A 27,046-nucleotide genomic window follows, 5' to 3' on the forward strand; every position below is an offset into this window, starting at 1 on the left:
AGGCTGCCGTTTCTCCTCCCGCAGCATGCGGTGCTCCAGTACTGCACAGCAGCCCCCCGAGGGTCCTGCCAGACCGCCCCCCCCATCCACAGACCCCCCAACGGGCAGCGATGGGACAGGCGCTAATATATACTGAGCACGGTCTATGAGTGATAACCAACCACCAATCCCTTCTCCGACTATGGGGTTGACGAATAAAGTGTTCCTATTGCCATAGAAACCTACGGAATGTTCCTGCTGACTGGACCATTCCATTGGTTGTTATGGTGGTAACAACACTTTTTTTTTAAAAATGTTGCACCTAAATCACACTGCCCTCCAAGAAATCTCCTAACAGTACAAAAGGGCCTTAACTTCTTCACACGCCGAAGGACAGTTCAATGCAACGTAAAGCGATTTGTTGTACAGTCCTCTGGTAGCGGAGGGTTGAGGCGTCCGTATATAGATCTATACCGAGTCTCTCTGTGTGTTCGCTCAGTATCCTCGTGCAATTCTGCTTCAGAAGGGTAATAAAAATATGTGAAGCAGCCTCCCAGCAGAAGTGGTAGAGGGTAATACAGTGAGGGTATGCATGGGATAGGCATATTGCTCCTGAATCTAAGACGAGACCAACGACTGAGTCTTCACAGCAGGAGAAACGGGCGACTAGACGGGGGCTGAATGGGGCCGATCTGCTGTGAAATTCAGTTTTGCTATTATAATTAAAATAACTTGACGTCAAATATTAGGCTGTTCGTAATTTTAGTGTTTTGAGTATAAATCACCTTTAATTACCATTTAAGAATAAAAGTAAAAAAAAATAAAAAAAATTGATTAAAAAAAGGTAATTCTAAAGACAAAGTTCTAGAGGTCCTCCAAGCCTAGAACCGCACAAGGGTCACGATCTCTGTAACCGAAGCAATAGATCTGATCTAGAAAATATTTGACTACTGAAATATTCCACGCTCTCAGCTCCACTCCAGATTAAGAGGAAAGCCCTCTCTCCCCCTCGCTCTTCATCTGAAATATATATACTAGGATTCATAAAAGTGTCTGGGAAAAGTCTCTATAGAATAACCTCTATAGAATTCCTCTTAGCGAATGTATTTCCTGAAAGCGCCACGTAAAAGGTAAAAACTGAGCAATCCTTAAGGACAAAGCTACAGGGGAGGAATTATCCTTACACTATAACAATTCATCGAGCACCGACACTCTGCGCCACCTGGTGGCCGGAGTTATGTAGCACGCTGGCCAAGCTTGTCAGTTACACCAAAGATAGTCAGCTGTCCTGCTGTTGGGAAACTACAACTCCCATTTTGCTCGGCCAGGCTAAACACATCCTTCTTTCCTTTGGGATGTGGGAACCAACAGCTGAAGATGACCTGACGGCTACTCTACGGATACCAACTCTCCGGAGATCTGAATGTAGAATCCCCCAAACACACGCCTTCCACGAGAAACATCCGATCAGCCCTTTAAAAATATCTTGCTTATTCCAAGACCATCTCAACCTTTACCGAGTACAGCCCAAAGTGCTCCTCAACGGTCCACGACTCAAGGGTTAAACGTGCGCGGCATTCTATGGTTGCGTTATCCTCCCGCATGTTTATAGGAGACGTTGTGTTTCCTTCCCTGTGAGTCATTGTGATTTGTTATCATTAAATACCCTGCAAGAACATTGTTACGAAACAAAAATCTAAACCATTAAAGAGAATTTTGTATAAATATCTCAGTCGCCCATAAACCCCCCCCCATGATGTATTTTACTGTTCAAAGGTTTGGGGAAAAACAAGGACATTTCTGGCTGTAACATAATTGCAAAAGGGTTTCTAACGATCAATTAGCCTTTTAAACTTAAACTTGGATCAGCAAACACAACGTGCCATTGGAACACAGGAGTGATGGGAGTGATAAAGGGCCATTGGAACACAGGAGTGATGGGAGTGATAAAGGGCTATTGGAACACAGGAGTGATGGGAGTGATAAAGGGCCATTGGAACACAGGAGTGATGGGAGTGATAAAGGGCCATTGGAACACAGGAGTGATGGGAGTGATAAAGGGCCATTGGAACACAGAAGAGATTCCACTAAAAATCAGCTGTTTCCAGCATTTTTCAACATTAACCCCGTCTGCGCTGGATTTCTTAGCCATTTCACGTTATTTGTTTAAAAAAAAGACATTTCTAAGTGACCCCAAACTTTTGTGCTGTAATTATTAATGATTTATATCTGGGAATGTTACACGATTCTGAAGATCCCGCATTTTTATGTAAGGGTCCTGGTCTCCTAACATGTCCTAGAAGTTCACGGGATGCTTGCGTGTGCTCGTGTCCTAACCCGTCCCTGTATCCGGTGGGGTTTTAATGTCACACCGTAAGGGCCCCCGCACGCCTCATCTTGTCCCAGGATGTCATTTCAAGTCATTACCTGGCAGGCTGCCGTATTCTTCCGGACATCAAAGACCCTCAGCCTCTTGTCCTGACAACAGAAACACAGGAATGTAATCATGAGACAAAAGAAGTAAAAAAGAAGACAGATTTCCCAGCTCTAAAAATTAGCCCCTAATTTGTTTTGGTTTTTTTTTTGCATTCTTAAAATTCCCTCACTGTACTAAGCTCTACCACTTCTGATGGGAGGCTTTTCCACATATCTACCACCCTCTCAGTAAAGTTCCTTAAGTTACAACAAAACCCCCGACTCTCCCATATTCTTATTTTTGCTTCATTTTCTTTGCAAAGCAAACCCTCACAATTTACAAATTATATCACAAAGGGAGTCTGAATTTGACTTATTTTCGTACATAAAATGTAAAGAATTAGTAGTAAGTTCCAAATATACCAATAAAAAGAAAAATGGATAAGTGCTTACATACATATTGTAACATAACCTACTGGAAGCTCTAAGTGATGATGTCATATAGTAAGGTTGCTCTGTATAGACTCATGTGTTAAATGGGAAATTTGTGTATGGAAACTGCGCCACCTGCTGGACAATGCCTGAATTATTTTGCTTAAGACTGACCCTAGAAGGCAGACTGACTGTTCTTGGGAAGAATACACGATCCGATGCCCTATTTTTGGCACAGGAGTCAATGAACCCCCTATTCTTGCGTCACGGCCCCCGTCTGAGAAACAAGCAGCCCTTACAGGGCCAAATATAAAGAGCTCTCCGGTGACCTGTCCATTAACAGAAATGTTCAAAGAACAAGAGATGGGAAGAGCGGAGATTTCATACACAATAAAGGAAGGGATTCTTTACAGTCAGGGCAATAAAGGTTCGGAATCCACTGCGGAGAGAGAGAGGGGGTTCTATTAAATACGATGGATCCAAGGGGAAATCTGATTGTCTTCTGGAGCCTAGAAGGCATTTTCCCCCCTAAGTGGTAACATTCCAAAAATGGCTTAATTTGTTTGGGGTTTTTTTGCCTCCATTTAAATCAAAAGGAGGAAGGATCGGTAAAAAGGGTAACGTGATGGTCTTTTTTCAACCTAAATTACTAATCAACTAACCACTTGAGTCTGTTTAGCCTCTGTGCATAATGAGTGGTAGATAAGTAGAACAGCGTCCCAGCAGAAGTGGTAGAGGATAATACATTGATGGAATTTAAACATGCATGGGATAGGCACACGAGCCTGAATCTAAGACGAGACCAACGACTGATTAAGGTTTGAGTCTTTACAACAGGAAAAAACCGCAGACACATACATCTCCATGATCCTTAGATGATCCCAGGTGGACCAATGGGTGTGCGGAATAATATAGATTTACTCACTTTACAGGTTGTCCCCAACAGGAACCCATCCTGACTCCAGCTAACACTCTGCACCTGGTCTCCATGTAAATCTAGGGCTGGAAACAGAAACATTTTTGGAGTTATATATATATATATATATATATATATAAAGCATCTGTTTATTAATAATGATAGATAGATAGATAGATAGATAGATAGATAGATAGATAGATAGAACACAGCCTGAAGCCTTGGTACACATTATCCTGCCACTCCCCCCAGTGGCCATGCCTGTTACTACAGCTCGCAAATAAAAGTGCCAGAAAACCTCATTCTTAAGGCTGCTGTTCTACATTCCCCGCTGAACGTAATTCTAGTCACTGAATGCAGCCTTAGAAACCTCATTCCTAATACTGCTCAATTCCTGAACCCTTCCTGTAAATCATTTTTTTAAATCACGTAAAGATTTATCTCGTTCAGAATCTTTGCTGGGATCACTTAATTAGCATGTAACACAAAAGCAGGCACTTAAGACATTCTTAAATGTTCTTTTATGCGGTTAAACCATCAAAGTAAATGATAAAATGGCATATTTGCTGAGGGTTATTTTTTTTTTTTTTTACATAGTAAAGCGTTATTTTGTCTAAGTGGGACAGCACCTTTAATTGCCTGCAGCACCTTTAATGGGACCCAGGGCAAGCTTCCTAGGGGTACTCCTGGCACTCTAAGGTGAGCCTGGCCTCGGAAAATCTGCCCGTCTGCCCGACCCTGGCTATCAGTGTTAATATTGGCTATTTACGGTAAAATATCCTCTGTATTACCTGCTAAGCTGGTCTTGCGGGAGATATCCCATATCTGCGCCATCTTCCCGGCCGCGGTTACAAGGAGGCCATCTGCCGTGGGGTGGAACTGCAGAGCCCGCACTGGTGCGCCGATCCCCGGCAGGACACCGGCAGGGCCACCCTCGTCCCCTGGCTTGGCGACATCCCACAGCTTCACCTGCGGAAGAGAACGTAAAACGCTAAAACGCGGCGGATACGCACGTAAGATATATTAACTCTTTACACGCCAGCGTATTTACAATTCCTATATTAAGGCACTTTACCAGCAGGCCTTCCGGGAAGGTAGCTTTGGTGACCAGGAAGACGCGGTCTATCTGGGAGCTTTAGATCGTACTTTCTTAATGAGCGGACCCTGAGACGCTCCAAACATTAACCCTTCAAATGGCTGAATTTGTCGGAAAACAGGATATATATCAGCCGTTGCTAAGCGGCAATATATAAGCTGTGTTCACCTATATTGCTAAGGCTACGTAAGACTCCTCATCAATCATTAAAACAATATTTTTTATGCCAGTATTTTATTCATTTTCATTTATTTGTGTACGCCAACAAAATTATTGGAAAAGACTAAAAATGCTATTACATTTTATTACGTATTTATCCAAATACGCAGCCGTACGGAAGGTCCCCGGGCAGCGTCTGAGCCTCGCGATCAGAGGAGAATCGGGGCGCGTTATACTCACCGTCTGATCGTTGGATCCGGTGACCAGCAGATTGTCGTTAAACGGAGAGAAAGCAAAATCGGACACCAAGTCTGAGAGAGAGAAATGATGGAGAATGCATGAGGGGAGGTGGGGGGGGAGTAAAAGTGAGACTGAGCAAGAAGGACCTAAAGGAATCTCGTCAGCTTTCTAAAGAGACCCAACGAAAAAAGAGGATGGGATTAAAAAAAAAAATCAATAAAAAAGGTATGGAAAAAAATATAAAATAAAGATAAAAAGGCAAAATGTGTGAAAGAAGGTGACAAGACAATAAAAAAAAGAACACAGACAGGTAAATGTTCGGTCAGCAGAAAGCGTTTACAGCTTTGAATAAAGACCCTTAAAGTGAGACTGACAGCCGGCGGATCGACAAACACAAACTTCATGGCAAAGACATAAAAAGCGGATCTATACATTGAATGCAAAGAATGGAAATCGCAGGGTTCAATAATGATTATTTTCTGAAGCTTTTTCTGCCCTGGGAAGAGGTATTTATGTGCTGGGGGGGGGGGGGTCACAGATCCTCAATGCATTGCGGGGAACGTGTACAGACGTTAATGCTGTCCTTTAAAATAACATGAAATGGATCAGAAATCCAGCGCAGATGGGGTTAATGTTGTAAATGAATATTCTAGCTGGAAACGGCTGATTTTTAATGAACATCTTCATAGGTGTAGAGGCCCTTTATCACTCCCATCACTCCTGTGTTCCAATGGCCCTTTATCACTCCCATCACTCCTGTGTTCCAATGGCCCTTTATCACTCTCATCACTCCTGTGTTCCAATGGCCCTTTATCACTCCCATCACTCCTGTGTTCCAATGGCCCTTTATCACTCCCATCACTCCTGTGTCCCAATGGCACGTTGGGTTCGCTGATCCAACTTTAAGTTTAAAAGGCTAATTGATCGGCAGCTCCGTTATTCATTGATAACATTCCAGCAGCCCAAGGGCATCTGGAAATGGAGAATGCGCCAACTGGGCTGTCCCAGCTGCCCCGGTTGCCCAGTGGGTTTGTGAATAAGCCCCGGATGGGGTACTCTGTGTTTCGCTGGAGAGAAGCCTGAGTGTTAGAGAAGCAAATAAGATACCTGAGTGGCAGTGAAGTCGAGAAAATGACCTCTTCTCTCCGTTGCAGACCTCCAGCGGGGTGATTCCCAGGACCCCTGAAACAAACATGCAGGGTGGGCACAATCAGTCCCAATTCAGAGATAAAAGGGTTAATAAATACCACCCCCACCCAAAATAAGAAAGGCATAATCACACTGACAGAAGCTTGAAGTGTTTCCTAAAACCAAGCGCGCCGTATGGCATACCATCTGTGTTATTTCGGAGGCTGTAAATTTAGACATTTGTGTACTGCTTGTCTAACAATACAGAATCAGGCTGGAAAACTGCCACTGAAATTCTGATACACGTGCTCAACATGTCAAATTGTCACCAACTGTTTTGGGAAGCGATAGAAGGACCGTTCTCGGGTAGAGGCGGAGCGGGAGAGACACAAGAGATGAAAGGTAGAATCACACACACAGAGATCGAGACAGGTAACTAAAGCCATGCACCAGAATTCCAGCGGTCAGCAGCAGCTTTACCCACTGCAAAGGAATTTCAGCGTTACTCTCAAAAATTGCAGTTCTAAAAAAAAGGCTGCTTTTAGTTTTACCAAGAAACAAAGCTGCTGACCTGCGCTCTCCGTATTATACGCGATCAGCCGCTGCCCGCACTTGATATTGTTCCCATTGGATGAAGACGAGGCCGCGCCAATATCCCCGATCCAGTCCTGAAACATACACGGCGCCATAAGAGAAGCACAGAAAAAAAAAACACGCAACCGACGTAAGCCGCCGATCGTGCGGGTCAATGACTTAAGATGGAGAGGAGTCACGATACTTTGTTAAACTTTTTACTGATCCGCACATTTCTTTCTCTCTGTGACCCGAGAATGGACACCTGCGTCACGCGTGTATCCGGTCATCACGTCTGTCATCCGGTCATCACCCGGCTCCTGGAAAGACGGCTTCCCAGATTTTTGGGTATTTTACAGATGATTTTAAACAAAGGCCATTAACCCTATACATGCTGCTATGTTATGTATTATCATGTAAATAAACAATTAGACGGGCCAAGGTAGTTTATTTGTTTCAGTCTCGATCTACACCTCTACGATGCTTAGAGAAACACGCTTAATGGCCAAGATGCGTTTACGTCCAATCACTGATATTATTATATATATATATATATTATTATATATTATTAATTATTTTATTATTATTATTATTATTATTATTATTATATATATCGTATATTATTATATATATATCGTATATTAATTATTATATTTTATTATTATATATATCGTATATTAATTATTATATTTTATTATTATTTTCTAAAGTTACATTTAGCTGGTAGAAGAACGGGGTTTCTGGCCGCACAGACTGAATAACCTCATGGAGAATAAATGAAGCATAAACGTGGAAGTCATTTGAAGGGATCTGCTGAAGCCCAGAGTGAGTGTGCATTCTGTAAAGAAATACGTATGTGTAAGCCGGCTGAGAGTGATAAGGGTGGTAGTGCAACAAGAGAAGTGAGGCTGGCTGTCCACATCTGAGTTAAAGAGATCTCCTGCGATGCATTTACGTGATTTGGGTTTTAATCATTTTTAGCATCCCCGGCATCTGTGCCCCGAAGGCTTGCGAGGTGGTGTCCGGTAGAGGAAGAGACGGAGGAAATAAGAATCTTGTGACATCTCCAAACAAACAAGAGACCGGAAACTATCAGCACAGCAAGCTCTTCAAACACCGCTTCCCCTGCCAGCAAAGCACATCTGACAGCCGGGGCGGAAAGAGTTAAGCCCACCATGTTTTTATCCCAATTAAAGGGATTATGAGAGATCCACCATCTTCGGAGAGGAAAGAGGGTTTTCTTTAACTATTCAGTTGCCAAAATGGCTGCATTGCTCAGCCGCTGGCAATCAAAGAGTTAAACCATTCCTTCCCAACACGCCAATGCCTGGTCTTTATACTGCATTTCGTCCAAAGGTTGACAGATGACAGCTCCAATGTAACAATCACTTTAACCCTTTCTAGGACAGAAATCAACTGTCTGCGTTAACTCTTTCCTTCCCTCTAGCATACATATTAACCATACATTAGCCATGTCCCTATTAGTGCCCCATCCCCTGCACATACATGTAAGAAGCATGATCCTCCCTAACTCACATGTCAGACACCGTTCACCCCCTGTACATGCGGAAACATAAGACCTGGGTGTACCTCTCCGCACCTCCCTGTAATTATTAAACATATCATTTACATGTGCATGGGTCGTATTAACCCTTAGGTGCCCAGTTTTTCCCCCAGATAATTCATTTCCTTAGCAATCCCGGTTAACTCTCTGCTGTACCTGACTATCACGAGTGAACTCTTTCCTGTAGATGCACATCAGGTTTCCCCATCTCTTGCACCTGGACATCACATGTTAACCTATTCCACAACACACCTTAACCCTTTATGTACATCATTAGGCCACTGTGCATGAACATGTTAACCCTTGTTAAGCCACACACATAACTAATCCACCTTAAAGGAGTTGGTGGCCCTCCTTTACCTGTTTTTTGGGGATCTTGGGTATGCAGTTCTTGAATTTGGATGTCCTGAAGCGGTTCATGATGCAGACAGTCCCTGTCCCTGAGCTGCTGTTAGTCTGTCCCTGAGACTGTCTGTCTGCTGCTCCTTCAATCTGCCCAGCTATCTGTATCTTGCCGCCTGCCTATCGCTTCCTTTCTCACTCTACCCTTCCCCAGAGTCCCCTCCCTACCCTTAAGACAGCATCCCATCGATGTCATCCGCCGTCTATTGCTCTTGCCTGTTCCTCCCCAGCATTATCCATTGCTCTGCACTCGGCTGTGGATGGCTGGCAATGATAGAATTTTCATTATTTTGATACTGTTATAATTATTATATAATATATAAACATACATTTTGGTTTAAGTGAATATATATTTCATTACAAAATACAATTTAAAAAACATTATATTTATTATATTTTTAGGTTTCAGTTTAGAAGTATAATTATGCTTATGCTTATACTTCTTGTCAAAATCAATGGGGCCTAAATTACGCATAGAAGCGTAGAATTTGCCGGCAGATAAGAATCATTTGGCGTAATGGTGGATCTCCCAAGTGCTTCTATGCACCTATTGCCAGTTCCATTCACCACAGATGCCGCTACATTGGAAGGATTGGAGAATGATGTCATATCTTACGTCTTCAATCACTGCTACAGGACAGATGACATAAGAGCAAGCGGAGAAACCTATCACAGTAACAAAGATTTGTGTCCCACACACTTGGTTAAGGGAGCTCTAACTGTTCAATCACAGGAACACATGAAGCCTCCAAAATCGCTTCACCCATGACCGTACCTGGGAACTCTCTGGGTTTGCCCCTGAGTCATTGGGGTTTTGCCCTAATCTCTTGGCGAAGGGGCAGATTCTCAGGGTAACACAGTCTAGAACTGACTCTTTCCTATTCCACACTGCTGCGATCATATAAAAGTCTCCCAACTGGTGTTTTTGCTACACGTATGTTATTGGTGATATCCCTGCTTGAATGCAGGTGACTCAATAAAATGTACCCATTTTTAATGGAGGAACATAATCCCCACCAGGAGTAGGGAAAAAAAGTGCCTGCGGCAACAGAGGTCTCCCATTCGGCGACTGACGTCAGACTAATTGGTTGATGCTGGGCAGCTTCCAATGTCAGACAAGATCGAGCACATTCAGAGCAGCGTAGCCGCAGGCGACAACAAAACCACCTTCCAGATTTATTTTCCTGGCATTAAGTAGTTCTGCCTCTATCCTCTCTGTAGATGATTCCAGTGGCCCCCAAAACATGTTTTTCTCTTTCTAGGCACATTTCGCATTGCGAATGATCTGGCTTCTGATTCGGGGGTCCATCCAGTCTCCGTCCATAACGGCTCTTGGCCTTTTTTTGGGGGTACCAAAGAAGATAAGAACCATTCAGCCCCATCTGGTCTTGATGTAAAGACTTAGACGTTAATCAGCCGTTGGTCTTGTCTTATATTCAGGAGCCATTTGCCTACCCCAAGGACGTTTAAATTCCCTTATTGTATTAGCCTCTACCACTTCTGATGAGAGGCTGTTCCACTTATCTGCTACTCTCCCTGAAAGAAAAATCCTTAAATTACATGTAAGCGTCTGTTTTAGATTGCGGAGCGGCCCTGTTGCTTTCCCCTGGCCCGGGGTGTTTGTCTGTTCCTTCGTTTTTGCCTTTTGCTGCTGTCATTGCCGAGGCAGAGGTTGCTGCTCTCCTGAAGATCTGCGGAGCTCCTGCGGGGCCGAATGACAGAACTCGCTGTAGCCCCGGGGCTCGTCCCCCGAAGGGGCAAAATGCCAGCTCATAATCCATCCACACGGTTACACGCTAAGCACCTGCAGATGTAGTAGCGCAGACCGCTGTATATCACACGCACTTTCGTGTAATATAGGATTCAGGGGCCCTGCTGCAAGGTGTGTACAGGGGTCCCATGTATGAATCCTGCTTTCCATTTAAATGGATCTAACTATTATAAAGCATATACATGCAATTTTACTGAAAGTATGAGCCAGTTGTATGCAAACACTACAGGCATGATCAGGTCATTAGTAGGAGATTAGGGTCTTCTTCTGCCCCATACCTAGGGCAATGGCTGTGGAGGCCTGTGGAATACCTGAGCAGGCACTGTGTTAAAGTTTTCAAAATGTGTTAAGTTCCTATTAAAATATTGGGACAGTTGACAGCTATGAGTAGGAATGTCTGTATTTAACCAAATACATTGTAAAAAAAAATATTTTTATACATAGTTAGGAATAATGTTCCTGAGGAATAAAATAAAAATGATTTTGAGTACACTGTCACGTTTAACCCGAGCATTTAGTATTACTGGTGCCCACTGCTTTACTAAAAGCCGTATGGAAAGCCTTAATTAAAACACTGCTGGCAGAAGAGACCATTGCCCTTAGTTAAAATGGCCATCGAGCATCCCAAGCATCACGCTCTAGTGAGTCTCTAGTCTCAGCGTTCTCTAGTGTTTTGAACTTCGCTGTAAAACAACTGACAGGATGAAAGACGATTGGGTTTCGGTGTGTGGAACTCAGAGGCTGCTGGGTGGAGTGTGGTGGCGTACTTCCGGTGTCCCAATGACTTTCCTCACCGGCAGGGAAGTGGCGCGTGCGCAGGTCCAGGTTAACATCAGGCAAGATGGCTGCTCGCTGTTCCTCGCGCTGGTTCTTGGTCGCTGTGTCCGGGGCTCGGGGCCACTTGCTCCCTGGTGTTAAACGATGGCAACGTGCTGAGGGGGCTCTGCTAGTGGCCCTGCGTGGGGTAGGACGAGGGCCTGCGCTGGGTGAGTGAGTGGAGCCTGTCTGCACCCGGTACCTTACCTGAGGGCAGCCTGTGAAATGTCATCCCAGTCATGTGCAGCTTATACAGCACCCCGTGCAGGGAGTCATGGCTCCTCTGCCTCTCTGCATACATATTCTTACACTCGCCACCTGCTGCTGGTGACCAGGGGCATTTTAAGGGTAACTCGGGCTAATACATTAAAATGCATGCTTAGGGAGAAGGAGGGTAGGTACATTGCTCTTGAGAAGACATTACAAGGTTGTTGCCTTCTGCTGCCGGTTTTTAGGCGGAATCTGACTATATTGCCGGTTGGATCCATTACAGTCTGTCTTCTGATGAGGCTGCCCTGTGCTGACTTTCACTTAAAACAGAGAATTTGCCCCCAGATCCAGTCATTCGTCTTGTCTTAGATTCAGGAGCTGTATGCCTATCCCATGCATGTTTAAATCCCCTCGCTGTATTACCCTCTACCACTTCTGCTGGGTGGCTATTCCATTGTAAAATTAAACTTCCTCACATTACACCTAAACCATCTTCCCCGAGTCAAACTTTAACGAGTAACAAAAATACTCGGCTGGGATCATCGGCACTGTGTTTTTCTCCATTATATAGATTTCTGTTCTCTTGGAATATAGGAGAAGTTGCCCTCCTTTCTTTAAGTGTTAGCGAGTCTACCCGTGTGATGGGAAAGTTGTTTTGATATCTGCTATAGCGCTTGCTGTCATTATTGGCCCTTTATTATTACTTATTTTTTATATATATAGCGCCATCGTATTCTGTGGCGCTGTACTTTGTTAAAAGAACTAATGGGTGGATGGATCAGACCGTGAGAAATCCGATCCGAACCCCAGAAAGCATAGGAAGGGCTGGAAAGTTTATTTAAATGCCAAACAGGCTATATTCCCCGGACAAGCAACTGAAAGCTGGAACTTTTGGCCCACAATGGCAGATTCTGTGCGAGAATAAATGAAAACCCAGCTGGTGCTCATGCTATCGGGGATGTGATGGTTTTGGGTGCACGCTGTCATTACGTGAGAGGTGAGAGGCAGCGCTCAAGCTTTCTCACTGCTATGAGTTTATAAACAGTTTGCAGCATCAACTGGACAGCAAATGGCGAAGTGTCTCCACGGGGAAAACCTGAAGGAACCTGATAGCTAAGCCAAGTGTGGTTTGTCATTGGGGTGAAATGCCAGACGTTCTCTGATAATATCATCGTCTTCAGGTGGCCACCCCAAAGTTTGCCTTTGTTGTTGGTCAGTGAATCGGGTGGCATATTTGGTAGATGTTGATACATAGTCTTGGCCTTTGCTTAATTCTTCCTGTGTTTTCTTCTCAGGCGTATCCCAGTTTCACACCAGTTCATCATCTTACAACAAAACAGATTTTTACCAAGTTCTCGGAGTCCCAAGGAACGCCAGCCAGAAGGACATTAAAAAGGCCTATTACCAGGTATTCCTCCGGTTACTTTTCATCTTAACGCTTCTTAAATATTATTATTAGTTTCTTATCAAATCTGTTGTAAAGGGTCACTACCTAAGTGCTCGCGTGTAACTGCCTGTGGGACAATATAAGGTGGGGGGGTAATCGACCTCTCGTCCTACTCATGGGACCTATTGCATCAGAGTTTTATTTTTTTTGTTTTATCTGTAAAAGCCGGAATGTCCTTTGTAGGTTTTTCTAGGTGACCAAATGAAATGAGTGATTACGACACAATGATTTTACACGCTCTCCACTACTCCATATTGATTTTATTTTGCAAGCAAATCATTGCATGCTTTACATGACAGCAATGCCTCGGCAAAGATCGATGTGTATTGAAGTGCTTAGTAGGTACTTTAATACACATTTATGACTTTTATTTAGAAAAAGAAAAAAAAAAAAACATAGTTTAGCCATATTCAGTTAAAATGCAATGGGGGGAGGGGCTGGTAAAAGGGTATGCATAGTGGGGATTCTGATGAAGCCCTCTGAATTTAAACACAAAATGTGTTCTTTATTTAGCTAAAACTCCGCTAAGAGATACGGTGCATGCGGCGGCCGAATTGTCACCTTTAAGCATTTGGATGCAGTTTTAATTAAACTAACATTTGTATCTAGGGTATTGTAAAAACAGGCTTGTTTATAATGGGTTGTGATGAGGTTTTGGTTTTTTTTTGTTTTTTAAGGGTCTCTAGTGTGAAACCTGCCAAGTAAATGGTTTAACAAATATCTGTAAGCTCCAAAGATTGTAGTTTGGAATGTCCATAGTTAAAGGGTACCAGACTTTTAGATTTTTTTTTTTTGTCTTGTATTAAATCCTCTCCTATCTGCTTGTCTAGCTGGCCAAGAAATATCATCCGGATACCAACAAAGATGACCCTCAAGCCAAAGAGAAATTCTCCCAGTTAGCAGAAGCATATGAGGTAAGAAGTCTTATTGGCTGCTGGAATGATCAACTTGTCTAAGTTATTGTTAATCATCGGGTGTGCATTTGTCGCAGGTTCTGAGTGATGAGGTGAAACGCAAGCAGTATGATACGTACGGCACGGCAGATTTTGGTGCCGGGGGAGGTGGCGGAGGTGGACAGCAGTACTGGAGAGGGGGGCCCAGCATCGATCCAGAAGAACTCTTTCGTAGGATCTTTGGGGAGTTTTCTGGCGGATCACCTTTCGGCGACTTCAACTCTGTGTTTGAGCAGCCTCAGGAGGTGGGACCTTCAGCTCATATCCCGTAAAGCCTGGACGTATTGATGCCGTTCTTGTGTAGTTTACAGTGTATTGCGGGTTACCCTTTTGTTTTATTTATCTGTTTAGCATTTAGTTGATCGCTTACCCAACGATCAAGCAGAGGTTCTGCCCAGGAGACTGCTTTCTGGCATTGGCCAGATGAAAGCGTTTTAATGAAATTGATGCCCTGTGAACCTGTTGAAAATAATAAAATAACTAATTTTATTGAGGAAAACAGAGACCTTTCACGTTATAGCATAAAGCTTTGTTTTTCTTGGTGTGCTGTCAATTTACACTTTTTTCTTTTAATGCAGTACATCATGGATTTGACTTTCATTCAAGCAGCCAAGGGAGTGAATAAGGAGATTTCTGTAAATATCACAGATACGTGTCAAAGGTGTGACGGTAAAGGCAATGAACCAGGCACCAAACTGCAGCATTGCAACTACTGCAATGGCACTGGCATGGTAAGAATCGGGTCAGCCTGGAGCGTGCTGACCCACACTCTGCAATTCTGGCTTTATATCTATTAACCCTTCTCATTTATCTTTCTGTAGGAGACCATTAACACTGGCCCCTTTGTTATGCGTTCAACTTGCCGCCGCTGTGGTGGGAGAGGATCCTTGATGACCAATCCTTGCCTTTCTTGCAGAGGAACTGGTCAAACCAAGCAGAAGAGAACCGTTACCGTGCCCGTTCCTGCAGGTTGGTGGCCGATAATCTCTGCAGGACGCTGCCTCTAAATGAAACTAACGTTGTGTGCAACATGTACCTTGTCCTCTGCACCCTTCTGTTTGCTTTCCTGTGTACGTCTGTCTCCATTCAGTGACCTTTCCCTGTGTCTGTCCAGCAGTAAAAAATGTGGCAGATGCAAGAACTCTGAAAAGAGTTTGGGATGCGCATAGGAATAGCCAGGACAAAACATATTTATGGTGCTTTTGAGATGGGAATATGAGATCCAGTGGGACGAGCTGGTTATATGATTTTGTTTTGTGGCAGGTGTGGAAGACGGGCAGACTGTGCGGATGCCAGTGGGAAAGAAGGAAATATTCATAACATTTCGGGTAGGTGGGGAACCCTGTTTGTGAGTTTTCATCTTTAATGTGTGCTTTCTTACACATATGATTATTTATAATATTGTACAAGACGGGAAAGGTTTTCCCATGTGGCTGCGCAGGCATGTTCTGTACAGCAGAGGGCAGTGTTAATGCCAAATTGCACACTGTACCTCGTGTAGACTAGTGTAGATTTCAGAATCTTGCATCAGATTTCCACGAATGTGCTGCTCCTCTCGAAGTATCCTAATGCGGGAAAAGGTGATCTGTTTATAAAATGCAATATTTGACTTGTCTGAAATTCAGTTTTTTAAGCAAAGCGAGCATGAGAGAAACATATATTTGAATTGTACCTTGTGGCACGGAGTGTATGCTGGGCTGTAACCACATGAGGTTTACAGAAAGCGTAGCTGCCTGCTTCATTGTATGATTTAGCCGTATGGACATCGGCACAGACATAGCCCACGCCAGCTCCCCGTCTTAATGGTACCAGTACGATCGCCGTATAGATGCTCATAAGAGTGCGAGTAATGGCATGTTTTGGGGATATTGGATATGATAAACTAAATTAATTTCACATTTTGTTACAGGTGCAGAAAAGCCCCATATTTAGAAGGGAAGGGCCCGATATCCACTCAGACCTGTTTATATCCATCGCCCAAGCTGTGTTGGGAGGCACAGCCCGTGCGCAAGGACTTTACGAACCGATTAATATTTCTGTAAGTGCATATTTAAGCCATCGGATGTAATTTTTCACTGTAAAAAAAGAAAAACACAAAACTAAAACGCAAGCTCAAAAATCCATAAATAAAACTATGGCCGTTTGCTGTGCTGGTTAGGAGTAGATTAATAACTTAATAGAACGGATTAATTCAGAACCGTCTGCTCCATAGTGTTCTATAGCTGATATAATACTGTTCAGGGTTCACTCTCTCTCCCCTCGCTGTTGGTTCCAGATTCCAGCCGGCAGCCAGCCGGGGCAGAGGATTCGAATCGGCGGCAAAGGCATCCCGCGAATGAACAGCTACGGGTTTGGAGATCACTATATCCACATCAAGATCAAGGTGCCCAGGTAAGAAACGCACCTGAATCTGAAGTACAAACTATGGTTCTTCTTGCGGAATGACCCAATGCCTCCTTTACCACGTTTCCCCCAGGCATTTAACTGACAGACAACGTGCGTTGATGCAGAGCTTTGCAGAGGATGAGACGGAGGTTGAAGGGACAGTGAATGGAATAACAAACACAGCGACAGGTGGGTAATCCCAGGTGTTTGGTCCAGCCCAATGAATAGGAACAACATGCATCCAGTTGAAAAAGTAACTTTATACTTCTATTGTTTAATATGCAAACACCTTCAGAAAATATGTTTTGCCTAGTCCTTTTAGTGCCATTTCTGTAATAATGCTCTTTAATCTCTCCATCCTGATTGGTTGATTTCACAATCGGTGTCTTGCTGCCAAATGGGTAAGGGCAGCTTCTGTGCGTCGGAACTTCTGAATTTCCTTGGCTATTGTAGCAAAGATTTGTAGCCCTAGGATAGAGCTTGTAAGTGTTGTAGCCGAATGCCTTTATCAGCGGTTATTCTTCATGGAGATTTCTCTCCGTTCAGCAGGTTTTTTTTTTGAGGTTGTGATGTTTTTTGGCGGTGGGAGGCTGGTTGCTGTTTGAACGGCTGTTGACGCCTGTATGTTTTGTGCTCATTAGGCAGCGCCCGGCACACATCTGCAGCCGGGGAAGAGAACCCTGATACTGAACAGGCAGGGCAGAACAAGGAGGGATTCCTAAGCAGACTAAAGAAAATGTTTAGTTCCTGAACCCGGGTGAGGTAGGAACAGTCCGCTTTTCTCTGCTTCCCTCCGAACAAGTACGGGTTTGACAGCTAAGAACCGGTCCCAAAACCTCAAGCAGATAACTAAAGATTGCTTGGTTTGTTGGTGTGTTGGGCTATTGATATTTAGTGCGCCATGGCAGTTTTCATAGACTAAAATGGGGTGCTTGTGTAAAACTAGCAGTTTAAAAGGTAAAAAAAACATACAGTAACAGAATAGCAATCAAATAGTACTCATAGAGACGGTAAAATGAGACAGATTTCCCATAAAATAAGAAAATAGATACTTTAAAAATAATCAGTGCACTTACAAACAAAAAGCCACGCTAGATATGTGCAAATGATGCAGTTTGTGAAGTTTTAATCGGGTAGATTCTCTGTTTACGTGCAAAATAAGGTGCAATTTTGTTAAGATGTCTAGAGTATTCATCTACTGCACCTTACTCAACGTTTGCAAACAAAAGAACTTTATATTTCATTTTTTCTTTTTCCACTTATATACATTATCTGAGGCCTAGTTGTGCACAAGTTAAAAAAGGATTTTAAATAAAGAAGAAAAATGAGCAGCCAATCTGAAGGGGACGGGGGTCAGTTGCATGCTGGGATACATCATGCAGTAGCAGATACTGTTATATATTGTATGCTCTTGACTGACTGGGCAAGTAAACAGGCAGCTTTACTCATTGGGAGAGCAGAAGGACCAGAACCGTGACAACAAACAGAGGAAGAAAAAAAAAAAGGGACATAACTGCATTTTTAAAACGACATATGTTAGTGGGTTCTTTGCACAAAACCAACCTCTTGGGTGTTGAAAAAGGACTAAGCGTGACCTATATAGCGATGGGGAATCGAATTGTGTTCTGTTTCAGGAGACTTGTATACACGTGTGTTATGAGTTGTAACATCTCCCTGTCTGAGGTCCGGGAACTCTTTGATCCCAGATGCAGTGTTACATACATGCTCAGGTGATATGGGCTTTTGTCAGGCACTGCTTAATATAGAAGTGTCTTAATTTGCTGAAAAGCGATTGCCTGGGTGCATGAACATCATAGAGAAACGGCCCCTTGAGGAGCGGAAGCTCGTCTGTATCTGGGCCAGGATTTAACGTTCTGGTGATACTTAATTCCAGACAAAGTTGGGTGTTTTGTTTTTTTTTCCAAATTGTTAGAATCATTTCAGCTTTGTAATGTATGACTGGGATTCAGTTCCTTTTCATGTGAAGCTTTTGATATAGGCGCATATTCTTTGGAAAAATTCCTGTACTCGGATGGAGAGGTTCCCAAGTCGTGCTGTTTATCTAAATACGATCTTTACACTTTTTTTTACACATGCATACTCTTGTGTATGGGTACACCTTCTATACAGTCTTTGGTCTATAGTTGAGACTTGTCAGGGCTACTTGTCCTTTCACCTTGTTTGGCAAATCCAAATAAACTCAACTTTTATTTCTGATGCTTCTAACACTTTGTCTTCAATGTATCTGCTATTTTTGTTTTCTTTTCAGGAAAGAGATCATCCAGCAACTAGGTTAGAGGATACACAGAGCAGATATTTTGGACTCTTTCTTTGAGACAATGCTCATCTCCAGTCTGAAGCCATGTAGCCAAACTAGAACTTGCCTTGATGGACCCCAGCAAAATAAAAACTAAATACGCCACCACATCTTCACGTCCCAACAGATCCAGTTGCAACTACACATGAAGGAAACGCCTGTTCTAACTGCAATGTGAATGGAGACAAATCAGCCACTTGTAATTTTTTTCCCCCAATTGTCTCTTTTTATCAAGCTTAAAAAAAGAAAAGAAAAAGCAATGGTCTTAGTCTTCACTTATTTTCAAAAAGTGTTAATGAGGAGCAGCCAAGAACGGTGCAACAGAGAACAAAGCAATTTTATTGTAATACTCAAACTGTGTAAGGACTGCTTTTGCATTCAGATAAATAAATCTCGGCATAATTCTTTGTCCTGTAAGAAAATGTTACTGGATTGAAAGCAATTCTGTAACTGTTTAGCCGCACCTGAGTTGTCTTTTGTACACGTCCCAGTGCAGAGAGATCAATGGAAGTAGTATCTATACACGGAGGGATATTTATATATATATATATATATATATATATATATATATCACTTTTTTTATTTTCTTCTTAAGAAGCCTAGCGTGGCATATTCAGGGGTTACGGATCTTCCTGTTCTGCTTCATTCACTTGGTGAACTAGGGTGGCTAATCACCTTATAGCTGTAGTTCGGGCAATTATCCTTTAGAGATTTGTACAGACTTCCGAGGATTTCCATGGAACTAAGCCAGAAACACTTTTCAACATCATATACCGGCCTTCTTGAGGATGAAGCCTAAGCAGTACAGAAAGTGCTCCACTGTTCAGTGCACTGTCGGCAGCAGCTCTGCTAACCATACAGCGTTACTGAATAAGTGAAGGTTCAGTCATTATACTTGTATATGGCTGCAGTATGGCTGAAGAGCTCTAAGGAGTAGCCCCTGGCTACTCTGCTTTATTTGTTTTATTTCTAAAGTGGAAAAGGTGATTTCCCGTTGTAGTTGTCTCATAGTTGCCTCTCTTTGTAAGCCTGGGGTTCTTAACCTTTGGGATACGTCTCCACTAGGAATGTTTGGCCTGACTCCAGGGGAGGTGTGAGCGGCCACTCAACTATATAAATTGTTTTACGCAAACTCATCCTGTCTAAGCCTCGCTCTTTGGGCTGTTAAAATGTGAGGGTGCGGCATCAAAAAGGTTAAGAACTTCTGGTTTAAGCCATCTAAGAGCTTCTAGTATCAGTTCACATGTCCTCTCACTAACACACTGATATTTACTCTAAACTTTCATGATAATGGTGAAATGTAATTAGAATATAATTCTATTTAATAGAATATACAATAAAAATCCTATTAGAATTCTTATTACACTGAACTTTGTTCAATTCCCTTTTAGACATTTTGTGGTTCTGACAGATGCAACAAGCAGCGATTGTCCACTGACTGCAGAATGTGTGTTTTATACGAGTGGATGTTATGTTTCATACAGGTTAAGGTGTGTTCCTTACCCTCAACTGCTGTCTAGCTGAGAGTGATGGTTGAAGCCACAGTTAATCCACCGGGGAAGAAAATATGAAAATAGGCAGCCTGGAGGATTTAGCTGTTGTGTCTGTCAACCCACCTGCCAAGGGCTGTTATCCTGCCAAAGCTATAGATTTATCTACAATTTATTTTGTGTCACCAAGCAGTGCAAAAGAGAAAACCTTGTCCCTGGCTCTGAGTCGGCTTGGACAGCCTTGTCAAATGACTTATTCCTTGAAATAATTAATAAAACTTTCCTACTCTGTGTTTCACAATGTTCACACATGTGTATCCGTAAGATGCCTGGGAGTTTGAGGTTTCTGTGCAGTGTCTTAGCTGTTACTTGCGCGTCACTCTTGACTCAATGGACAGAGCGTTCTGATGTCGTTCCTGGAATCTGTTGGAATCACTCTGCCAACTTGGTGCTGTCTAAGTCCAGCCACTGGTAGGATTTGTCAGCCACCTCAGATATTTGTCGATGTGTATAGTCTCTGGGTGTTGGATTTGCGTTGGAGGCTTCTGTACATTGCGAGGAGCTTAGGGATCTTCACGTTGGCGGCCCCCCTGTTCTCGTTTGGCCAGCTCACTATGCCAGCAGGGTATCTGATGACTGGCATGGCGTATGTGGCGATGGCGCTGATCTTGTTCTTCCTTCCAACATGGATGTTGCTGCCTTCCTTGCCTCCTCATCGTGGTTCCCATGTGGCTGTGGGATACCAAGGTATTTGTAGCAGGTCCGGATGTCTGCTATATGCCCTGCTGGTAGTTCCATCCCATCGTTCTTAAGTATCTTCCCTCCTTTTACTACAATCCGTCCGCTCTTCTCCAATAGAATAATGTTCTAATAATAGATCAATTGGAATAGACATGAATGAAACATTTCCAGAATTTTCTTTGAAGTCTGTTCAGTGACAACAAGCTCGTTGTTGGAGATAAGCCAGCGGGTCTAGTCACTAAAGGTATGACTGGACTTATGGTTCACAGTACAGATACTGTAGTGTTTGTCAGACACCATAAAGTGATCTAACAATATCGGGACTGTTAATAATTAGTAAAACCTCAAGAATTATGTTTTAGTCTCTAAAATGCCCAGAGTGCTAAACCATGAGATCCCAAGGTTATTGGCTCCTGTAAATGCAGTGTTAATTTTCCTCTGTGGTGTGAGTGGTGGTTACTCACTTCACTATTCATTAAGGAGGGCCATCCCCAGCAAGAAGAGCATAACCGGACCAGTATCATATATTATTCAATGGAAAAGGGGACTGAAGAAATCTCATTGCTTTAACTATACATTATACAGGGCCAGCCAAGCACTTCCTGCAGCAGCACCTTACACAATGAATAATGAAGTCCGTTTTAGAAAAACCTTTTTCAACGATTTGTATAACTAGTGACCACCAGTAGATGGCACTGCTGCCCCACAATTCAAGTTCCTACAACTGCATTCAGAATTACTACATTAATAACACCAGGTGGCGCCCGCTCGGCTGGGATACGCCAGCCTTCACGCGCACTTTAATACATATGATAACCGCGGGGTATGTTGTAATTGATTAGGTGGAGGCTGCATGCATAAACCCCAGCGCTGTATACTGTAATAACCTCAAGTGCTGTATAGAATAATATACCACCACCCCCAGTGCTGTATACAGTGATATACCTCGAGCGCCGTATACCGTAATAATCGCTCCAGAGATGTATACAGCAATAACCCACAAAAACCTGCTTTTATCACATTTTGGTTGTATCTGCAGACCTGGCAGCCGCCATTGCTGTCAGACGTGATATTTTGGGTGAGTTTCCCGGCTCAAACACCACACCAAGCATATGCTTTTGGGCAATGCTAATTAAGTCCCTTCCTCCATAGACTTTCATTAGTCAGAGTGCCCGACTAGGTGAGCAAGACTGAGCCACTCAACTGACACTAGTAATAAAAGATGGCGGGAGCTCCCCTGTAATACTGGAGTGTTATCCTTCGCTGGGGACTTTGTCAAGTTTTGGCGTAACCTTGCCATGCGCAGGCCATGTACTGCGCTGTATTTATACAGATGCAAGCGAAGGAGCGTTTCTGGCAATCTATACTATTTCACATACATTAAAGTCCTAATTGGCTCGTAGTTTACGTTTCACCTATATTTTGGAGATAAGTTTTTATTATCTGATTTTTTAATGAACGATAATCAAACACGTGACGTGCCGGGGATATTGGGAGGCAGCTGCGAGTCAGTTCCTCTTTCCTCCCGCCAGGGGCCGCGCTTCAAACATCACAAACGCGACTTCCCTGCTGCTTGGAGCCAGCCCGTGAGCTTTGGACGCAGAGTGAGGGGGAGAAAAAAGTGAAGGTCACTCAAGATGGCGGCGCTGGCTTTGCTGAGGGGTTCGGCTCCCGCCCGGCTCTTGTCAGGTGCGTGGGTTCCCGCCCAAAATGAACCGCCACTCTCCGCGCGCTCCCTTCCCGCTCCATCGGCGCGAGACAAATTTCCCCCACCTCCCCCTATTCCTTTGACTGTCTTCCCGCGCCTCCCACTCAATGACCGGCAAACCGCGGGGGGAGAGAGACGTGTCCTCCGACAGGCCCCACACACTGACAGACTGGGGTGACTGTCTGTCCCAGTGTGCGACCATAGAGTCCCCCAATAAAGACTTATTGTTTGGACCGGCTATAGACAATGCTTGCCATGTTTACCTTGTGTCCTTATGGTTGTATTATAAATGTTATTAATTACAGGAGGAGTAGATGTTACGTCAGGAAGTTTTTCTTAACTGAGGGGGTAGTAGATAAGTGAAACAGCCTCCGGGCATAAGTGGTAGAGGGTAATATAGTGAGGGTATTTAAACATGCATGTTATAGGTATGTGGCTCCTGAATCTAAGACGAGGCCAATAAGTGATAAGGTTTGGGTATTTACAGCAGAAAAAATAGGCAGACTAGACGGGGCCATGCATCTGGTCTGCCACCAAATTCTATATTTGTAAATTTTATATTTTTTATAGCAGTTATTCTGAAATTAACTTTATGGACTAATTTGTGAGTTTTATAAATACACACAATGGGAAACTGCAACATTATAAATGACTAACTTACTATTAAGAAGAAATTGTAAAAAAGTTTTTAATCCTTTTATGTAGGATATAAACATTTTTCTAGCATTACCTTCCGGTTATTATTACACAGATTACGGGGGAATAGGATAATGTGAGTGTCCATGCGTGATCTCCTTCCCTAAAACTGGATCTTTATACATGTCTGGCCTTGATCTCTCAGCTGACGGTAACCTAATGTGGCCCTAATGAATATTGATAACGGTTCTTCCTGTTAATACGATCTGTTTCTTTGGTGCCCAGGGTGTGTGCGCAGCACCCTAACGGGGGCATCATGGAAGGATGCTGGCAGTCGGCGGCACTTCAGTAACGATAAGATTCTTGTGGAACTGGATGAAGCGACGGGTGAGTGGGACATGGTTACGAAGCACAATTTATATATATATTTATTATATATATATTATGAATAAAAATCTGCAGAAGAATCCCATTTGTTTCCATAGTGAAATCTTTTGGGATTTTTAAGAGTTCTGTAATTATTGCGCAATACTTGTATTGAAGTGTCCCAATAGGTGATTTAATAACGATTTATTTTTTTCTTTCCTTGGAAATCAATTTTATTGAAAACAAAAATCATAAAAAGCACTAAAAAAAAAAAAAAAAAGCATGTATGTTATCGCAGCTTTACTTTTGTAAAGGGATGGTTTAATGAGACGTTTTCCCAGGTGTGGAATAAAAGGGTATCTGTTTTAGAACTCAAGGATAGTATGTGAACCCTCGGCCCTTGTCCAATATATTGGAACTTTTTCTCTTATATTCATTTGACGGCAGTGAATGGGGGACGATGGCCCTTCAGCGTGGATCGGGTTGCTCACAAAAGCCATGCTTTAGTGATCAAAGACCACAACCCACTGACCTCCTTTCATACCGATAAGTCATATGTGTCCTATAATAGAGCTTTGTCTTTTTTCCCAGGAGTGGCACTCATGAAAATGAAAAACCCTCCAGTCAACAGTCTCAGCCTGGACTTTCTGACAGAATTCTCCATCGGCTTGGAGAAGCTGGAGATGGACCGTGGCTGTCGGGGCGTCATACTGACCTCTGTATGTCTATGCACCTGTTGTACCGCACTGTGGGGATATCTTACTGCTATATAAATCGATAAATAATAATCAGATTGCTGTGTATGGTGGAACAACAGTTTGATAATAGATTATTAAAATATATGTGTTGCAAAGATATTACCAAACCCTACCGATGTTCATCTTTTTGAGCTGGAGCTTTTGGGTCACTTTTCCACAATGAAAATTGAGGAGGAGAGTCATAAATGTCTGTTAGAATTTGTTAGCTTTCGTGTGCGTGTGGGAAATTTGCCAGTTGAACAGCTTCTCCGTTACGCAGCTTTTTTGTTTGTTTTTGCACAAAGCTATACCAAGTTATGTATTTTTTTTCTTTATACCTTTTAAATGTCCCAGTCTAGGAGGGACAGTCCCTCTTTTGGACTTAAGGCCCTGTGTCCTTCTTTCCTCCCCTGATTCTCCTTTTATCTAAGTTTGCTGGGTCCATAACAGGGTGCTACAGCCCTAAAAGCCACCATAATGGGTTTTATTCCTTAAAGAGATAGCTGTCTGGAGAGTTGCAGTTTCATCTCGCTACCTTTACTTTGTGTTATGAAGATCTGACCGCAGTGAGCTTCTGTTTTCAACAATAGCTGAGATTTAACTGAGATTTCTTGAGCTCTACTTCACTTCACAACTCGGCACTTCGTTCAGAGATATTTTCCCCAGGTAACCCTTTATAATGCATAGTTCATTTAGGGAGATAAACTGACAAGTCTTCTGCCCACAAACATTTTATTGGAAGAGAAAAAAAGCTTGTGTATAAAAGCTGTAGGTATAAAATTGTGTAAATACATTTTTATTTTTCTAAATACCCAATAACATACTCTCAATACATCCCGAAGTTACAGTAAAACCCTCTGTAAAGCAAAGTATCCCTCTGTGACCGTTTTGAAATGCCGTCGGGTGTTACACATTTTCAATTCTTTTCTCGTTCTTCCAGGCTGTACCTAAAATTTTCTCTGCGGGGCTGGACATCACCGAGATGTGCGGAAAGAGCGCAGAACACTATGCGGCGTTCTGGAGAGCAGTGCAAGAGATGTGGTTGAAACTGTATGGATCCAGCATGGTGACAATCGCGGCTGTCAATGCAAGTCATCACCGTATTAAATATTGCCCTTTGTAAATTTGTTGTATAGAGAAAACCATATCAAAACTTTAACCAACTTGGCACCTCATTTTACCTTGTTCCTCCAAGTCCCTTGCTGTGTTTTTAGATATATTAGTAATTCTGTCTCTCTTAGGGGTCGAGTCCAGCCGGAGGATGTCTTATGGCAATGTGTTGTGACTACCGCATCATGGTGGACAATCCTAAATATGCCATCGGCCTCAATGAGACCCAACTGGGCATAGTTGCCCCATTCTGGTAGGGGGGTGAATGCTTTTCTGCTGTGGCAATGTTTCATCGTTAGGAAGCACCACAATCCTTAAATCCTTCAAGTACTAGCAAGAGGCCTTTCATATGTATTTCATTTATATTCACCGCTCTGCAACACCAATAGAACTATTGTATATCAAAAAAATTTCTACATCTTTTTGATGCATTTCAATTTTTACACCAGGGAACATTTACGCCTTTGGTCTACTTTTTACAGCAGCCAGCTTGCCGATAAACCCTTTGATGATGTGTTACGTTATTATGATAACCCATTCCATCAATGTATGGCTACTGATATATAATATTTTTTTTTCTTCTACAGGTTTAAAGACACCATGACAAACCTAGTTGGTCATCGAGTGACTGAGCAATCCCTCCAGTTAGGACAGATGTACCCGGCTCCTGAGGCTCTAAGGGTTGGCCTTGTAGATCAGTTAGTGCCAGAAGATAAAATACTAAGCACAGCATCTTCTGTTATGACTCAGTGGCTCTCAGTTCCAGGTAGATGTCATTATCTAATTGTCCTGTTGAGGATAGCCTGATCTTGGTATTCTATGGCTTAAGAACCTATACCAGCGCTGAACATCTAATTTGCAGCAAAAAGTGGAATCTTTGATGCTCTGATACAGTCTTTTAGACCACATTTATGGCACAATTGGCAGTCATTCGATCTCAAAGGGGTTAAAGGTCAGCAGTGTCACAAACTGCAATAAGTCTAATATTTCAGACGGTTATTTCCCTGTCTCTTTTATTCCCGCAGATCATGCCCGTCAGATCACCAAGTCCATGATGCGCAAGCAGACCACAGACAAGCTTGTAAGCCAACGGGAAGCTGATATCAAAAACTTTGTTGGTTTTATCACTAAGGACTCCATCCAAAAATCCTTGCAGATCTATATGGAGAAACTGAAACAGAGGAAGCAGTAGTTCGCGAAGGGGATGCGTATGTTGAGGATTAAGTCCGTAGGTCTTCGCAGACCCATAAACTTTAGTGAAGCAAAAGTAGGCAAACCTCTCTAAGAGCTGTGAATGTTATGAAAATTGCTTAAATTACCTTCTCTAATTTTGTCACTGTATTAAACAAATTAACCTAAAGCCTTAAGGGAAGTTACCCGCGGAAAGCTTCATCCTCAGTATTTCTGTGTCATTTTTGGGTACGGGGTTTTGTGTAGATACCTGAATATGGGTTC

At 42.9% G+C, this 27,046-nt stretch overlaps 3 protein-coding genes across 3 annotated transcripts in view; 2 read left to right on the forward strand and 1 right to left on the reverse strand.

Moving 5' to 3' along the window:
- Window positions 1–11,792, reverse strand: part of LOC149285857 (coronin-7-like) — a 51,701-nt gene extending 39,909 nt beyond the window's left edge. Inside the window, exons 1-9 of the mRNA XM_089494954.1 lie at window positions 11,699–11,792; window positions 11,470–11,583; window positions 9,521–9,534; window positions 6,937–7,033; window positions 6,345–6,419; window positions 5,238–5,308; window positions 4,512–4,711; window positions 3,238–3,265; window positions 2,407–2,457 (exon numbers count right to left, since the gene is read on the reverse strand). Coding sequence (XP_089351080.1) covers window positions 2,407–2,457; window positions 3,238–3,265; window positions 4,512–4,711; window positions 5,238–5,308; window positions 6,345–6,419; window positions 6,937–7,033; window positions 9,521–9,534; window positions 11,470–11,583; window positions 11,699–11,792 — 744 coding nt within the window. The remainder of the gene's footprint in view (window positions 1–2,406; window positions 2,458–3,237; window positions 3,266–4,511; window positions 4,712–5,237; window positions 5,309–6,344; window positions 6,420–6,936; window positions 7,034–9,520; window positions 9,535–11,469; window positions 11,584–11,698) is intronic.
- An 872-nt stretch (window positions 11,793–12,664) lies between these two features.
- LOC149285859 (dnaJ homolog subfamily A member 3, mitochondrial-like) lies at window positions 12,665–17,237 on the forward strand. Its single transcript, XM_089494955.1, has 11 exons — window positions 12,665–12,698; window positions 12,997–13,109; window positions 13,979–14,062; window positions 14,140–14,346; window positions 14,680–14,832; window positions 14,923–15,070; window positions 15,365–15,429; window positions 16,011–16,139; window positions 16,377–16,492; window positions 16,578–16,679; window positions 17,132–17,237. Exons 1-11 carry the CDS (start codon window positions 12,665–12,667, stop codon window positions 17,235–17,237), a joined length of 1,257 nt encoding a protein of 418 aa, XP_089351081.1.
- Window positions 17,238–22,671: 5,434 nt separating this feature from the next.
- On the forward strand, window positions 22,672–26,783 carry LOC149285860 (enoyl-CoA delta isomerase 1, mitochondrial-like). The gene is made up of 7 exons (XM_089494956.1): window positions 22,672–22,723; window positions 23,664–23,765; window positions 24,336–24,463; window positions 25,422–25,568; window positions 25,723–25,844; window positions 26,179–26,357; window positions 26,617–26,783. Exons 1-7 carry the CDS (start codon window positions 22,672–22,674, stop codon window positions 26,781–26,783), a joined length of 897 nt encoding a protein of 298 aa, XP_089351082.1.
- The last annotated feature ends 263 nt before the right edge of the window (window positions 26,784–27,046 follow it).

The sequence above is a fragment of the Sceloporus occidentalis genome, unplaced genomic scaffold (genome assembly GCF_023333645.1).
Source record: "Sceloporus occidentalis isolate IW3139 unplaced genomic scaffold, rSceOcc1.0.p SCAF_76, whole genome shotgun sequence".
Lineage (NCBI taxonomy): Eukaryota > Metazoa > Chordata > Lepidosauria > Squamata > Phrynosomatidae > Sceloporus > Sceloporus occidentalis.